Source organism: Lontra canadensis, unplaced genomic scaffold (assembly GCF_010015895.1).
Source record: "Lontra canadensis isolate GAN:19392208 unplaced genomic scaffold, GSC_riverotter_1.0 scaffold132, whole genome shotgun sequence".
Taxonomy (NCBI): domain Eukaryota; kingdom Metazoa; phylum Chordata; class Mammalia; order Carnivora; family Mustelidae; genus Lontra; species Lontra canadensis.
The window spans coordinates 2,086,346-2,102,568 of record NW_022631126.1 but is presented as its reverse complement, the minus strand read 5'-3'; the positions used below and the strand labels follow the sequence as shown (position 1 = coordinate 2,102,568).

At 44.2% G+C, this 16,223-nt stretch overlaps 1 protein-coding gene across 3 annotated transcripts in view; it reads right to left on the bottom strand.

Moving 5' to 3' along the window:
• XPO6 (exportin 6) overlaps positions 1 to 16,223 on the bottom strand; it is a 101,296-nt gene that overhangs the window by 27,804 nt on the left and 57,269 nt on the right. For 2 of the 3 annotated variants that reach the window (XM_032842670.1, XM_032842673.1), the window contains exons 9-11: positions 11,061 to 11,170; positions 2,477 to 2,585; positions 267 to 359 (exon numbers count right to left, since the gene is read on the bottom strand). In XM_032842670.1, coding sequence (XP_032698561.1) covers positions 267 to 359; positions 2,477 to 2,585; positions 11,061 to 11,170 — 312 coding nt within the window. The remainder of the gene's footprint in view (positions 1 to 266; positions 360 to 2,476; positions 2,586 to 11,060; positions 11,171 to 16,223) is intronic. The other variant, XM_032842671.1, reaches the window with a different exon arrangement.

The following is a 16,223-nucleotide window of genomic DNA, read 5'->3' as shown; positions in this document are numbered from 1 at the left end:
GTTGATTTAAAATATTTGGGGGAAATGTTAACATTTGTTAAACCAAGGGTTGGTTATGGTAATTACTATGTTCTTTAAAAATAAATAAGTAAAATTAAAAAAAAAATATATATATATACATGCATATATATATGTGTATATATATATATACACGCATTATATACACACACACACAAAAGTATCAGTGAGCAAAAAAGCTTACTACTCATGCTACATGTGCAGGGAAAAACCTTAGGCTCCTCATCCCCCTCCAAGAGGTGAGTTACCAGTGTTGAGAAGGCGTGCGTGGGAAGGAGCTCCATCACCTTGGCCACCACCTCCAAGCTCTGACGCAGGTAGCGCTGCCACTCTGTCTGCTGCTGCGGGGGACACAGAGAAGGATTAGCTCTCCTGGGAAAGCAGAGTCTTGACATTTCCCCTGCCCCTTCATCTGCAACCTCAAGTCCACTCTCACACAGAAAATCTTGAAGAAATGGCAAATGATGGAACTGGGTTACTCAGTACTTTAAAAAGATCAACCTAGAGGGGTGCCTGGTGGCTCAGTGGATTAAGCCTCTCCCTTCAGCTCAGGTCATGATCTCAGGGTCCTGGGATGGAACCCCGCATCAGGCTCTCTGCTGGGTGGGGAGTCTACTTCTCCCTCTCTCTCTGCCTGCCTCTCTGCCTACCTGTAATCTATCTCTCTGTCAGATAAATAAATAAATAAATAAATAATCTTTTAACAAAATTAAAAAAATAAAAAGATCAACCTAGAGTATTTTTTTTAATCCAATGAATTAACTTCATAAAAAGTTATTTCCTCAGAAAGCACATGACCCACAGAGAATGGCCTAATTTTTCCCCTATGGTAAAAAGAATACAGATTTCAAAAAGCCATTTGTGAAGTGCTTGAGCCCCCTTAGGACATCCCAGCTATAGAAGTGTTCACGCATTCGTCACCTTCTGAGACAGTCCCTGACTACCTTCCTGTCAGTACAACGGACCACATCAGTGCCACTCAAAGTATCGCCCACAGGCAAGGCAGCATCTCTTGCAGGCTCGTAGAGAATGCAAATTCTGTGGCCCACCCCCAAATCAAAGTCTGCTTACCAAGCTGTCCCAGTGATTCTCACCCATGCTCAACCACGAGAAGCACTGTATGAAATCATACGGTTAACAAGAAGTGAAGCTCACATTTACCACACACACACAATGTGCCAGGCATGTAGCCAGTCCCTCCACAAGCTACCTTCATGCACCTGTCAGACACACTGCTCCCCTCTCGGGAGAGGAGGAAATTAAGGCTCAGAGAAATTAAAGGCCTAGACGTCTACCTCCTTGGGGTCCAAGGCCTTTGGGCTCCAAGTACAAGGCTCTTTCTAAACCAAACATGGTCACCCCTCAAGGTCTCACCATGCCACCGTCATTGTTATTTGGAAAGACATACCAGTGACCTGAAAATTCTGAAGTGACGGTGGGTAAGAAAAAGGAACATGGGAATTGTGTCCTTCGACACATATTCTTGGATGGGCACACCAGCATCAACGAAGTCAAGACTGACTTTAAGACACGGATTTACAAAATACACTCAGAAGAGACTTCCTTTCGTTCTAGGCTTACCATTTAAGTCGTGCTTTATTTCCACCTGCATCCAGCTGGCTTTTGTTTGTTGCCCAAAGTTGGGGGCAGAGGTGCGGAGGCGAGGCAAAGGAACTAGAGGAATACAGAGCCCTTACTAAACCTCTTCTCACTGTGCATATGGCTTCTCTGCTTATATCTCTAGTCCATACAGCCTGCCAACTTCCTTTTACAATTATGGAACCACAAAAAACGAATAGAATATACAGCTGACCCTTGAACAACAGGGGTCTGAACTGCGCGGGTCCACTTATGTGGGATTTTTTCTCAATAAACACAGTACGGTACTAGAAATTCATTTTCTCTTATGACTTTTTTTTTTTAAGATTTTATTTATTTATTTGACAGAGAGAGAGACAACAAGAGAGGAAATACAAACAGGGGGAGGGAGAAGCAGGCTTCCCCCCGAGCAGGGAGCCCGATGCGGGGCTCGATCCCAGGACCCTGAGATCTTGACCTGAGCTGAAGGCAGCCACTTCATGACTGAGCCCCCCCAGGTGCCCCTCTCTTATGATTTTCTTAGTAACATTTTCTTTGGTCTAGCTTACTTTATTGTAAGAATACAGTAAAATACAAAACACGTGTTAACCAACCATTTGTTTATAAGACTTTCATTGAACAGTCAGGTTATCAGCAGCGAAGTCTGGGGGGAGTCCTAAGTTATACTCAGATTTCTGACTGTGCGGGTGGTCAGTGCCCCTAAGCCCCGCACTGTTCAAGGTCAACTGTAAAGTTCAAATGCACAACTCAAACTGTAAGACTACTCTGGCTCCAGAGCAGAGAGCTTACAGGTTCCGTCTCTGTCTGGACTCACACCAGAAACAACAACGACTAAGGTCGATGAGGACACGCTGCTTACATCGTCATCCAGAGTCTCGTCATCCAGCTCCTCCAGCTGGGCCTGGTTGTATCTGAACTGGATTCGATTCAACACCTCCGTGAGCAAAAGGACTAGTGCGTCTTCGTACCTACGTGGCAGAGAGAAATTCAACATCAGGTGACAGCGGGCTTTTAGCCTAGGATTTTGAAACGGCCTCCTGCACTCTGAGAAAGAACGATGTCCCTGCTGGATTACCACATACAAGTAGCATGTGAATCAGATTTAGTTTGTGGGTTGACAAGTGTGTGTGTCAGAGTGGAATGGCAGCAGGGGTATTTCCTCATTTCGCCATGTGCCAGGCATCTTCCTGATGGACTGATGGGTCCATCTGCACTGATGGACTGAAGGATCTTTTTTTTTTTTTTTTTAAAGTCAGCTCATGCCCAGTATGGAGCTCAACGCAGGGCTCCATCTCATGGCCCTGAAATGAATTTCCGAGCTGAGATCAAGAGTCGGATGCTTAACCGACTGAGCCATCCAGGTACCCCCCGACAACCACTCTTCAAGTCTATCCTGCCTGATATTTGCCGTGCTACCCCCCAAATCTCTTTTGATTACTGTCTGCATCGAAAAACTCTTACTTTCAACCTATTTGTGTCTCTGAAACTGAAGTGCGTCTCTTAGAGACATGTAGTCGGATCATGTTTTTTTAATCCATTCTGCCAATCACTGCCTCTTAAACTAGAGAAGTTAATTCTTCACATTTAATGTCATTACTGCTAAGGAAGGACTTCTGCCATTGTGCTACTTCTTCCCTCTAGGTCATGGCTATCGTTCAACTCCTCCATGACCACCTTCTTTCACGTTACAGACATCTAGTGTGCCATTTTCATTCCCTTGTCACTCCTTTTACCATGCATTTGGGAGTCATTTTCTCCATGCCTGCCCTGGGGATTATAGGTAATTATATATAAATATCAAGTTATACTGATTTAATATAGGATTCAATAATTCAATCCTTTTAACATCTAAGAGAGATGGCTGGTATTACTGGTCTATTTCTAATGAGGAAGCCAGAGTTAAAAGAAGTTAAATAAACTAGCCAAGGTCACCAAGCTAGGTGATTTGAACCTGGGATTCCATAACTCAACATCCTATGCTCTCCCTCATAAACCACCAACAGTCTTTGGGCCTGCTCCAACCACTCCCCAAAACCTGATCTTTAGTCAGTTTTTAAGAACACTTAATACCTAAAGGAAGAACTGGAAAAAGCCTGGGGGAACCCTGCTCCTTTGACCTATATCTAAGAACTTCTCGAAGAAACATTTAAAGCTCCAGGCCTAGATATCTCCCATACGTGGTAAAAACCTACCTCAGAAGACACCAAGTTACCTGTAGCAGGTACACCAAAAGGGCCAATAAGCCACTAATTTTCAAGGACAAACCAGCTGCTAAATCCCTGTCTGTCCCAGAATGTTTCAAAGATAGGTTTAGGGACTCCCCCTCCTCACAAAGCTGAGCATCCAGGCCAGGAACTCAGCACCACTCTATCCCACACTCTAGACTGGTGGGGCTGTGAGCACATAAAGCACCCTGGTCCTCCACCTCGGGGAGCCTCTGTGGCATGGGCACTGCAAGAAGACCGAGCGGCAGAAGGGGCACAGGGACACCATTCTTCCTGTGGGCTCATCATCCTGGCTATGTCGCCCCGGCCAACAATCACCCAGAGGTAATAAATGGTTCCACTTTCAGCTTCCCCATTCCTGGAACCAGCCTCATGCACAGCCAGCCCGCACCCCCTCCTCTGCAGAGTGAGCTCCAGCTCCATGGGGCCCCTCCTCTGAGCTCCTGCGGCAGCTGGGTGCTACCCTCTCCTCAGAGACCTGAGCTCCAGCTGCATGGGGTCCAGCCCTCTGATCTAGATTTCAGTAACTCTGCCTTGTTCCCTTGGACTCTCAGCCCTAGCAGTGGGGTTGCTTCCTATAGTTCTCATCTGCTTTACCTTGCTGTTTCCTTCTTGCTCTTCCAATCCTCCAACACCAGTTTCACCACTTTCCTACACTGAATCCTTAAAATAATTGAGTCTGGTTTCCATCTTCTTAACAGGTCTCTACCTAATAAACCATCTAAGCCCATGCAGGTGAGTTCCAGCACAAGCCAACCAGAGCTAAAAGGTATCCAGTGCCAAGATCAAATACAGTCCATCCAATCTAAGTCACAACCCCTGGACTGAGACTCTGTACAGAGGGTCTGCAGACTCCACTAGAGTACTCCTCAAAGTCACACTGCAGAGTCTGGTGGGCACAAGAGCTCATTTTTTCATTAAGACGAAAACACTGACCACCCCTCCCCACAGTGTTTGCAAATGACTTAACCTAGGCTAGACAGGCAACTGAGCATGGCCCAGAAATGAATGCTGGTGGCAAAAATCACTAATAACGTAGGCAGCATCTGTGGGAAAAATTGCCAATAGACTCAAAATCCCATTTCAGTAGACTTCAGAGAAAAAGGTAAGATCAAACACTTAAGCCTGGAGCTTATATCTACCATTTGCTCAGACAAAAAATTCCTAAAGTTAATTATAGAAATTTTATGCTATAAATTGCTATACTGAACCAAAACATTTTCACAGTTTTGCTAGGAAAGAAAATCCACTTCAGACCAGAGGGCAGATGAAACCTGTCATCTACAAATTGTCTTGCTGAGCTAAAAGAGAATGTAAAGACTTTGTATGCATAGGATAACCTTAAATTAGACCTAAAACCCTACTGGCAGTTAGCAACACTGGCGCAAAAAAAGCTTATCACATAGAAAATTAAACCCAACTAGAAACCTGGCTAAAGCACACTTAGGTAGTACTTGCTCCCCCAAAGTGTCTGATGAGGGAAGGGAGAGCATATGGGTGTGGCAGACTCTGGTTGTCTACGTAATACCCATTCTTCTTTTCTCCCTCAGTTAGACAACCGGGCACTGAGGCCAACTGGAAGACTACATTTCCCAGCCTCCCTTGCCGATGGCAGTGGCTGAGGACATATTAAGAGAAGTCAGTAGGCAGAGCCTCTGGAAGAGCATCTTTTGTCCAAAATCTCCCCTTCTCATTTTTGCTATCTGAATCGTGGTGTGATGTCTGTAAATGCAGCATCCATCTCTGACCACAAAGTGACTGTGGAGATGGAAGCCATGCCCGAGGCTGGTAGAATAAACAGGTAAAAGGATCCAGAATTCACGTAAACATATAAAGAATGAGAAGGCACTGACCATTTATCAAGGGAAAGACAATCAACAGAAGCCAACCTAGAGATGCCAGCACACTGGAATTACCAAAGACTTTTAAAGCAGCTATTATAAGCATCCTCCATAAGGTTTTTCAGATAGAAGGTGCTAGGGACTGAATTGGGTCCACTGGCAATTATTATGTTGAAGCCCTAACACCCATGTAACTATATTTGGAGGTAAGGCCTGTAAAACAGCCAGTGGTATTCTGTTATGTGAGCTGATCAACAGAGTAGGTAAATGATCACGAGAAAGAAACCTGGAACTTAAAGAATGAAGGACAAAAGAAAGAGAACTGGCAAGTGTCTGGGTAAACACCATTTCTCTAGTATTTTCCAGACTACTCCTCTCCTCCTAAGATCTTTAAAACGTTAGTGATGGATGAAAGCAATTAATAAAACATCTTATGCGGTTTTCCATGGATATAGATGTAAAATGTGGCAACCTCCATCAAAGAAGGGAGGACAAATGATGTATGTGGCAGCAAGGTTCCTACATACATTTGCAGTGGTGAAATGCTAATGTGAAAAGCAAATATACTGTAATACGAGAGCAAGCTCTAGAAATCGCAAAGAAATATTGTAAAACAATAAATACACTGAAAAGGGAAACTAAATTCGTGTGAAACTAACAAGAGCCCCAAAATAAATGAAGCAAAAATAATAGGGCTGAAAGGAGGCATGGATAAACCCACAATTATACACAGAGAGCTCGCCTCTCTCCTGGTCACGGACAGAGCATGACAGAGGACACACAGAACCCCACTGCCAACCTGACCTAACCGACATCGACCGAACACCCCATCCAACAACAGCAGAATACATGCTCTCGTCAACCACACTCTGAACAATCACCAAGAAGACTGTCATAAAACAAACCTTAGCAAATTGAAAAGAACTGAAATAATAGGAACTATGTCTACAGATCATAGTAAACAGAACATAGTAACAAGAAGATAGATGGGAAACCTCCAGATATTTAGAAGTTAAACAACAACGAGAAAACCCCAAGAGAAATCAGAAAATCTCTTTAGCAAACAAGAAAAGGGAACATAGGACAAACTGATGGGCACGGCTAAAGCAGTAGTCAGAGGGCAATCTGCAGCACGACATGCTTGAACACGCAGTGGAGATAAACCTACAGGACCTGTGTGGCTGGAGCCACAAATGTGATTCCTGAGCACCCCAACATCTGAGTTAAATAAAACGGCAGGAACTGCACAGGTGTTTAGTAAATGACGAGTATAAGTACAAATGAACAAAAAAATGAGTAAATGCACAGGCAAGTAACGGACAAAAGTCCAAGTCAGGTGACTACAAAGTCTGGGGCAGGACGCTAGACCGCTTTTCTTAACTCAATGCAGTAACTGAGACCCCATTCACTTGCTCTCTGTGGCCGTCAACAGCATGAGCAACAGCATGAATTCCTCCTCACAGGACCTAGAAAACTCCTGGAGCCCTGACACAAACCTAGTTATCACCTTTTATTAACTGTCTCAAAATGCCACGTGCCACAAAAGCACTTCCTTTTCGTTAAGCAGAAAAACCCACCCGGAAAAAGAGGGGAGCAGGTTCTCTCACGCTCGCCCATGTTTGTTTACAGTGCAGCCCAGTGTCACTCAGAAGCCCTGGCTGATCTGTGGCCGGGACTTGCCAGTACTCTCACGACAAAGGGGATCACAGGACATGACTCAGTAACTCTAGGTTGCTTAACTCCCTTCAGGTTTCCTCATCTTCCTGTAAAAATAAGTTTCTACACAGGTGGCTGCTCCCACCGTGACAAGCACAAAGAGAAGGGAGAGCGGGAGAGAGAACGAAGAGAACCAGCACTTATCCGCTGCCGGCAGCCAGGGCACTGAACACGCTTCAGCTCACTTCCCTTTCTCAACAGCTTATAAGCAGACACAACGCTCCCCGGAGTACAGCACAGGAAAAGGAGACTGAACCTCAGGCCTTTGCAAACCACCCCATGCAAATGGCCAGTGTGGACCATGCACTCCAGCAGCAGCTCTGCTGGGCGGGCTGTGTTACCGAGCACATTCCTCTGACAGTGGGACATGAGCCCCAGCAGCTCTGATCAAGAAACTAGGGAGCATTCTCACTGAGTGAGGAACATGCAGCACTCCAATCCCTAAGCTCCTAGGCCCAAAAATAAACCCATGTACATTTGTGCTTCTAAACGGAGAGCCTACAAAGCCTACAACACTTTGCTGTGATGAATGATGCAAAACCAAGAGACCACAAGGGACAGGAACTGAGCGCTGTCTCTAACTTAACCACACCCACGTTTCCCATTTAAGACACCAAGAAAACATTCTTGACTAGTTCCTGCAAGATCAGTTACTTCTGAAATTCCAGTTCAAGCCACAAATGTGATTCCAAAAGCACCTCACCTTCTTTCAGATGAGTTTTATCAGCTGAAAAACATCTGATTGTACTTATGTGCTTTTTTAAAATGAGTGGGTCATTACCATGAGCCAAGGCTCTTCATCAGCCCTTCTGCAGAACTGCACGTGTCTGACATATCACGGTCTCTTAGAACCTACAACAGTGGTTACCACATTTCAAAACCTTCATCTAAGGATGTGAGCACACACCTGCACAAATGTATAGTGTAAGAGGTGACAGGAAAAATACAGATATTAAAATTCAACTCTTTTCTTTGTGCCCCTCAGGGGACTACCTTATACACCGTCTTTGGAGCCGCAAGCTACACCACCAGGCAGTGTCTGATCAACAAACAGTTCCCCAGGAGATGGTTACTATTCAATATACTATTCGAAAACTACAGAGTAGCTTTGAAGAGTTGGGGTTTTTTGTTTGTTTTTTCAAGGGCATAAAAATGTTCTAAGCGTACCTTTTAAAAAAGAAAGTCATTAAAAATTAGAAAGCCTCACTTAGGATGACAATTGAATGATCAATGAGAAAAATTCCTAATGTTTAAAGCGGTCAGGCTTCATCCGCGACAACTGTGACATCAGAAGACAGATGCAGGTGGAGGGCTCTATCACTTAACTCCACGGTCACTAGCATGGCTAAAGGGCAGCAGTGTCTTCTGCTACTTATTATCACAGTTGTGGTCATCACTGTGATCAATGACTGAGTGCCAAAATTAGGCTAACTACTGGCCTAGGGACTTTATATACACGATTTCCTTGAATCCTAACCATCCTGCAAGAGACATCAGTACGTGCATTTTGCAACAGGAAATGTGATCAGCATATAACCGGACCAAAAGTAACACTGCTCCCACGAAGCAGAAAAGGAATTTAAATTCTAAACCAGCGCTCTTTCTGTTGGTACAAAAATGTGCACAAGTGTATATTTAATGCTAATAATCTGCTAGCACATATTTTCTCAATGAAACCATATTCTCCACACCTAAAACACGTTTGTACTGTGCTTTAAAAAGCACCTGCATATTAATCATTTCCTCAGTTTATTCTTCCAACAAGCCTGAGAGATGAGAACTATCTACCACTAAATATAGCAAAATCAGGCACAGTCCCAGAACCAGAGTACAACCGTTCAGCATACAAAATAGAGAATAAGGCAGATGTACCTTTTCTTTGAGAATCTCATTCCAAAACACTATTACTTAGAGTTGGCAAATTCACCAAAATAGGATCTACTGTTGTGTAACGAAGTCTCAGATACATGAGTGTGCTACCCATAAAGCACATCTGACCTGACACCACAGCAACATGGAAGCTGTTGTGCAATCACAAAAATAACGGTTTGGGAACAAAAGTGCAAACGTTTAAACTTGTTCAGAATTTTTAAAACCTCGTAAAACCTCAGCAATACAAAGGGTTTTAGAGGGTCAGTCTGACCTCTTCTCAGGTGGGGATTCGCCTTACCACCTCCGTCGAGCACACTTCTGGGGAAAGGCTGTTCACTATCCCACCACCAACCACAGATGCCACGGACTGAGCAAGTGTTCATAATGCGCCAAGCGTTCTCAATACATTAGCTCATTATTTCATTTCTGAAATAAGTAACTATAGTGTCCAGGAAATATACTTTCTGCCTGTAAGAAAAATGATCTTGATGCGGAGAAAGGGCAAGCCTCCTAAACTGCTGAAGGGAATGCAAGCTGGTGCAGCCACTCCGGAAAACAGTGTGGAGATTCCTTAAGAAACTAAAAATAGAGCTACTCTATGACCCTGCAATTGCACTACTAGGTATTTACCCTAAAGATACATGTGTAGTGATCCAAAGGGGCACGTGCACCCGAATGTTTATAGCAGCAATGAGATGTGATATATAGATACAATGGAATACTATGCAGCCATCAAAAAGATGAAATCTTGCCATTTGCAATGATGTGGATAGAACTAGAGAGTACTATGCTAACCAAAATAAGTCAATCAGAGAAAGACAATTATCATATGATCTCCCTGATATGAGGACCTTGAGAGGCAGGGCGGAGGGTTGTGGGGGGTAGGGAAGGAAAAAATGAAACAAGATGGGATCGGGAGAGAGACAAACCATAAGAGATTTTTAACCTCACAAAACAAACTGAGGGTTGCTGGGGGAAGGGGGTAGGGATAGGATGGCTGGGTTATGGACATTGGGGAGGGTATGTGAAATGGTGAGTGCTGGGAAGTGTGTAAGCCTAATGATTCACAGACCTGTACCTCTGGGGCAAATAATACATTATATGCTAATAAAAATAATTAATAAAAAAAAAAAAAGAAAAATGATCTCGAGAAACACCTGAAGGGAAAAACATTTCCCCATTTACTCTTTTTAAAAAATACAATAAAAAGTACAAAAGTAATTTTTGCTGGACTATGGGATTATGGGTAACTTTTCTTTATATTTTCCTATCTTTTCCTACTTTTTAAAAATACTTATTTTTCACAAGCCTTTATTACTTTATTTAGGAAATTTTCAAACATATACAAAATGACCACAAATATAATGAACCTCAAGTTAACATTAATAAAGGTCAACATCAATTATCAACACATGGCCAACCCACTTTTCCCTCTATCCTCAGTGGATTACTTTAAAGCAAATCACAGATGTCTTATCATTTTATCCAATAAATATTTCAGTTTTTCATCTCTAAAATAAGGGCCATTTAAAGACAAACCCATGAAAACACTGTCACACCTAAAACATTAATAATACAAATTACTTTTTTAATCAGAAAAAAATGTTTTAAGAAAATAAGATACTTAAAGGAGAAAAAAAAAATATAAAATGCACAATGACATAACTACCTAACCAGTTTACGTGACCCAGTCTCACTGAAAAGGTCTTGCTGCATGGCTGCCCCTGCAGGCCACAAGAAAAACTGGCAAAACTGTCTATTTCTAGTTACCAGCGTTTCTGGGGTTTACCTGTTGAGAACCGCTTCCTTGTCTCCCAGACGGCTTTTAATTTTACTTGTCAGATAGTCCAAAAAGAGCGTCCAGATATCCAAGCAAGAGAAGTAACCTTCATGAGTAGGCTATGATGCAAAAGAAATCCAGACAATGAAATTACTTAATGCAACTGCTTCTTAGAAACACACCCACCGGTGCTTATTCCCACCAGAATGGTGCAACCATAAGCCTAGATTCCCTCCACTTCCTTGTAACTACAACTGGTATATTTTATTTTATTTAAAGACTTTATTTATTTATTTGACAGAGAGAGACACAGCAAGAGAGGGAACACAAGCAGGGGGAGTGGGAGAGGGAGAAGCAGGCTTCCCACTGAGCAGGGAACGCAGTGTGAGGCTCAATCTCAGGACCCTAGGATCGTGACCGGAGCCAAAGGCAGACACTTAATGACTGAGCCACCCAGGTGCCCCACAACTGGCATATTTTAGATGGTCTTCAAGACTGAGACCTAGTGATCCTAACAAGACAAGGGTGTCATAAACACATCATTAGGGAGAGACTATGCAGGACAAACTGAATTACAAAATAAGCCGAGCAGATGCCAATCTTTAAATGTGAGATTGACTGGGGTGGGGGTGGCTCTCACAGACCATCCAATTCAAATCTGTCTTAGAGAAAAAGAAACTGAAATCCAGAGTCATTTTATTCAAGGTCAGGGGTAGAATCAGGTCCCTTTACCACTAGCCAATGCTCTTTCTACTATATACACCTACAAAAACAAACAAGTCAAGCAGAGAAAGACAATTATCATATGGCTTCACTTATATGCAGAACATAAAGAATAGCATGGAGGACATTAGGAGAAGGAAGGGGAAATGAAGGGGGGGAAACTGGAGTGGGAGACGAACCATGAGACTATGAACTCCAGAAAACAAACTGAGGGTTTCAGAGGGCAAGAGGGTAGGGGAATGGGTTAGCCCAGTGATGGGTATTAAGGAGGGCATGTATTGCATGGAACACTGGGTATTCTATGCCAACAGGGAATCATGGAACACTACACCAAAAACTAATGAAGTACTGTATGATGACTAACGTAATTAAAAAAAAAAAAACCAAAACCCCAGTGGCTCCAAAGATGCCAAATTTACACATCCGAAGGTTAGGAAAGTAACATTTGCAGTCTTCCTATAGAACAGACTGAAAAGGAGCTTCATTCTGACCCTCAGGCGTTATCTCTTCTGCAGAAGGAGCGGTGTCCAACAGGCTCATAGCAATCTCTAACCAGGTGTTGATAAAGACAAAGTGAGGAGGGAAGAAAAGAGTGAGTCTTTGCAAGGTCCTCGTGCTCCAATTTCTTAAGAGCCTTGAGATTCTACTTCATGCAAAAATCCACTATGTTCTCCACAACCTAGTCCTCCTCACACATATTCGATTTCAACTTGTGACCCCCAATCCCTTCTATATCCACTCAAATTCTTGCTACCTCCAAGAGCTCTTTTGTTTTATTTGTGATTACTTCACTGAGCCCCATGTTTGCTGGCAGGATCAGACAGGAAAAGAAATAATACCATCATCTTCTAGGATCAGTTTCCTTCCATTTCAGATCTACAAGGAAATCCAGAGGCTTAAAAGGGCGTAAGTGGGATTTACGCATTGGGTGGTAGCATGAGATGGAAGTTCTGTACCCAGGCTGAGTCCAAGACAGAAAAACTTAATTTTTTCGGGCGCAGATGCAGGCAGAGTCCAACCTCGCAACCCACAGCGTCTCCCTGGAACTGGAATGCACAGCTTAATAAGGACCACTGACAGGGCTGTCCTCAGAAGACAAAATGACCATTTCCTGTCTCCACTTCATCCTCTGCAAAAGCCAGGATGTCCACAACACCAAAGGAGCCAGAAGAATAAGGGGAGAAAACAATAAGCCAGGTGGAAATAGTATGGGCGGCTTGTAGACAGGAGATGGAATCTTTCCTAGCTGCGGCTCGCTGAGCTTCCTGTAGGTCGCACGCAGTTGTCCCTCCTTGATCTGAAAACACCCACCTCTCCCTCCACAGAACATAACTGATCATATGCATATGGAAGTGCTTTTGGGAAAAGTCACCACACAAACCCAAGATTTATGGTTATGTCAATTATTATATATTACATATATAAAATATATTATATACATATTATATACTACAATTATACACGTCCTCCCCATGCCTCTGAATTGAGAATTTACCATGTGGCTCAAGACCAGAAAATAAGGTGGGCAGGTACACCCGCAGTAGGACCTGAAACATGTTCCCACCTGCAGGCCCCACTGTGAGGCCCTTGCGCACTGCGCATAATCTCACCTTTGACAACTGCTGTGGGTACAGATGGTTAAGCTCATAAAGATGACAAGCTGGCTGCACTTTTGGAGTCATCCAACGTTTCAGAACCCTCACAGACCCATTTTAAAAATCTATCTAGGGGCGCCTGGGTGGCTCAGAGGGTTAAGTCTCTGCCTTTGGCTCAGGTCATGGCCCCAAGGTTCCTGGGATCAAGTCCCACATCAGGCTCTCTGCTCAGCAGGGAGCCTGCTTCCCCCTCTATTTCTGCCTGCTTCTCTGCCTACTTGTGATCTCTCTCTCTGTCAAATAAATAAATAAAATCTTAAAAAAAAAAAAAGTATCTGTACTCAGATTTATTTTTCACACTCCAGGGCTGACTGATCACTAAAGAGCCTGACAAGTTTCTTCAAGAATTTAGCAATGCCTCCCTTCTCCAAGCACGTAACAGTGCATTGGTCTTTCTGATCACAACAGCCCCAGAAAGTGGACCGGTGTTTTTCTTCTTCCCATTTTACAGATGAAGAAACAAAAACTCAGAAGCAAAGTCACCTACCCAAGGTGACAAGATAAGGAAGAGAAAGAGAACTAGGATGTGGAACTTAAGCCTTATGGTCCCGAGCCCTCTCCCCAGTGCCACACTACCCCAGGCACTGTTGTAAGAACGACAGGTAGGTACTCTGGCAGGTGAAAATGCAAGACCAAGAAGGACCTGGTGACGATGTGGTAAGAGATGGAGCAGGAAGACAGAAATCAGACACTTCTAGGGACACCTCAGCGAGGAGAGCAATGGTGGACGCCAACGCCTGCCGCAGCTGGAGGCGCTACGCAGGATACTTTGGTGAAAAAAATGTAGGAAAAGAAACAAGAGAGAGGAAAGAGTTAACGAAAGATACAAATACCACCTTTGTCTCATTATTATTCTTTCAGTGTACGGTAACCAGTACTAAAATTTCTTACGGATTCTTTACCCAACATGGGGCTCCCGGAACTCACAACCCTGAGATGAAGCGGTGAGGCTCTACCGGTGAGGCTCTACCGCTGAGCCGGCCAGGCACCCCTTAGGAATTTTAGAAACAAAAGGCAGAAACACTTGAGTACACTCATAAGCTTCTAGACAAGAGGAAAGAATGTGTTCCCACTCCACAGATAATTAAATTATGATAAATTAAGATCACACTGTTAATGAACAGATGAGAACTTAAAGCTCTAACTTGAGAGCACGTCACTTCTGACTCTTAAATCTTATCCCAAAGAACTCCCCTGCTCCCACCAGCTCCTGACCCTGGAGTGCACTCTGCCATCTTTTTTCACTCTGCCTTTGCAGGCAAGGGCAGCCTAGCCTGCAGTGAACCGCACAGATCACCTTCCAGCTTCCTGCTCTTCTGCCCAATGCTCAAATCTGCTTCTGCCTGGACCCCAAAGGACACTGACTCCCACAGCCTGGGAGCCTCCGCCCAGAAAGGAAGGTCCTCATACAGGAGGCCGAGAGAGAACAAGGGAGCTCACCTGACAATGACCTCAGTCAATGGAGGAAGAAAAAAGCCTGTTGTTTGCTTCATGACCATAGCCATTTCTTTTCCCAGTATATAAATATAACACATATAAATACATAATACCACTAGGAGTTCAACAGGAAACGAACACATGGGATTCTAGAGAGGGGACCACAGGTGATGAACACTGGGACAGACTGTGAAGGTGCCCACCATAGTCCGTCTCCTTAGGTGAGGAAACTAAATCTAAGGAAATTAAGAAGACTGGTCCGAGGACACAGACCTCATAGAAATAACCAGAGCTCAAACACAGAACTATTCGTTGGGTTCAGGTCCAAAGAAGCAGGTGTAAGAGCTGCATACTTTAAAACTTCTATTAGGGGCGCCTGGCTGGCTCAGTCGATTAGGCATCTGCCTTCGGCTCAGGTCATGATCTCAAGGTCCCGGAATCGAGCCCCACGTTGGGCTCCAGGCTCAGCGGGGAGCCTGCTTCTTCTCCCTCTGCCCCTCCCCCTGCTCATGCACACACACTTTCTCTCTCTTTCTGCCAATAAATAAATAAAATCTTAAAAAAAAACCCCAAACCACACTTTTATTTAGCTTTTTTCTATACTGCGTATAAAAGGCAGATAGAAAACTTCACACACAGAGCAAAAGAGCGAAACATTTTATTCCATTTTCCCAAATAAACCCCTTCTTCCTGACCTCTGCACTGGCGCCTCATCTCTTTCATCTGCTACACTTACTCTAAGGTGTCTACCAAATCCTTTCTTCCTGGCCCCCTGGATGCATCTCTCTGGATCCTTCTCAAATTGTTCCCACCTCGAGTGCTTCTGGCCTACCTCCTCACCCTTCCCCCATCTCGTCAGCTCCTCCATTCCTTCTCAGGCCTGGTGAGCTCAGCGTGCTGCCATTCTAGCTCTGCGCCCACCAGCCCCTCTACCAGACATCTTGACACATCCTCAACCCAGGTCCTCCTCCACCTGCACCCTCCCCACTGCTCCCAGGAACAAGTCACCCTTACCCACTGGGGGTGCTTAATTTTACGTGCCCCGAGGAAACCTAGCTCACCACTGTACCCTCCACCACATACACACATCCCTCCCAGCCTAGGCCCGTGTCTCTATTCCAGCCTCATTTAAGCTACAACATTAGTGGTTTCAACTACCAAAACAGGGGTGCCTGAGTGGCTCAGTCATTAAGGGTCTGCCTTCGGCTCAGGTCACGATCCCAGGGTCCTGGGATCAAGCCCCACATCAGGCTCCCTGCTCAATGGGAAGTCTGCTTCTCCCTTTCCCACTCCCCCTGCTTATATTCTCTCTCTCGCCGTGTCTCTCTCTGTCAAATAAATAAACAAAACCTTAAAA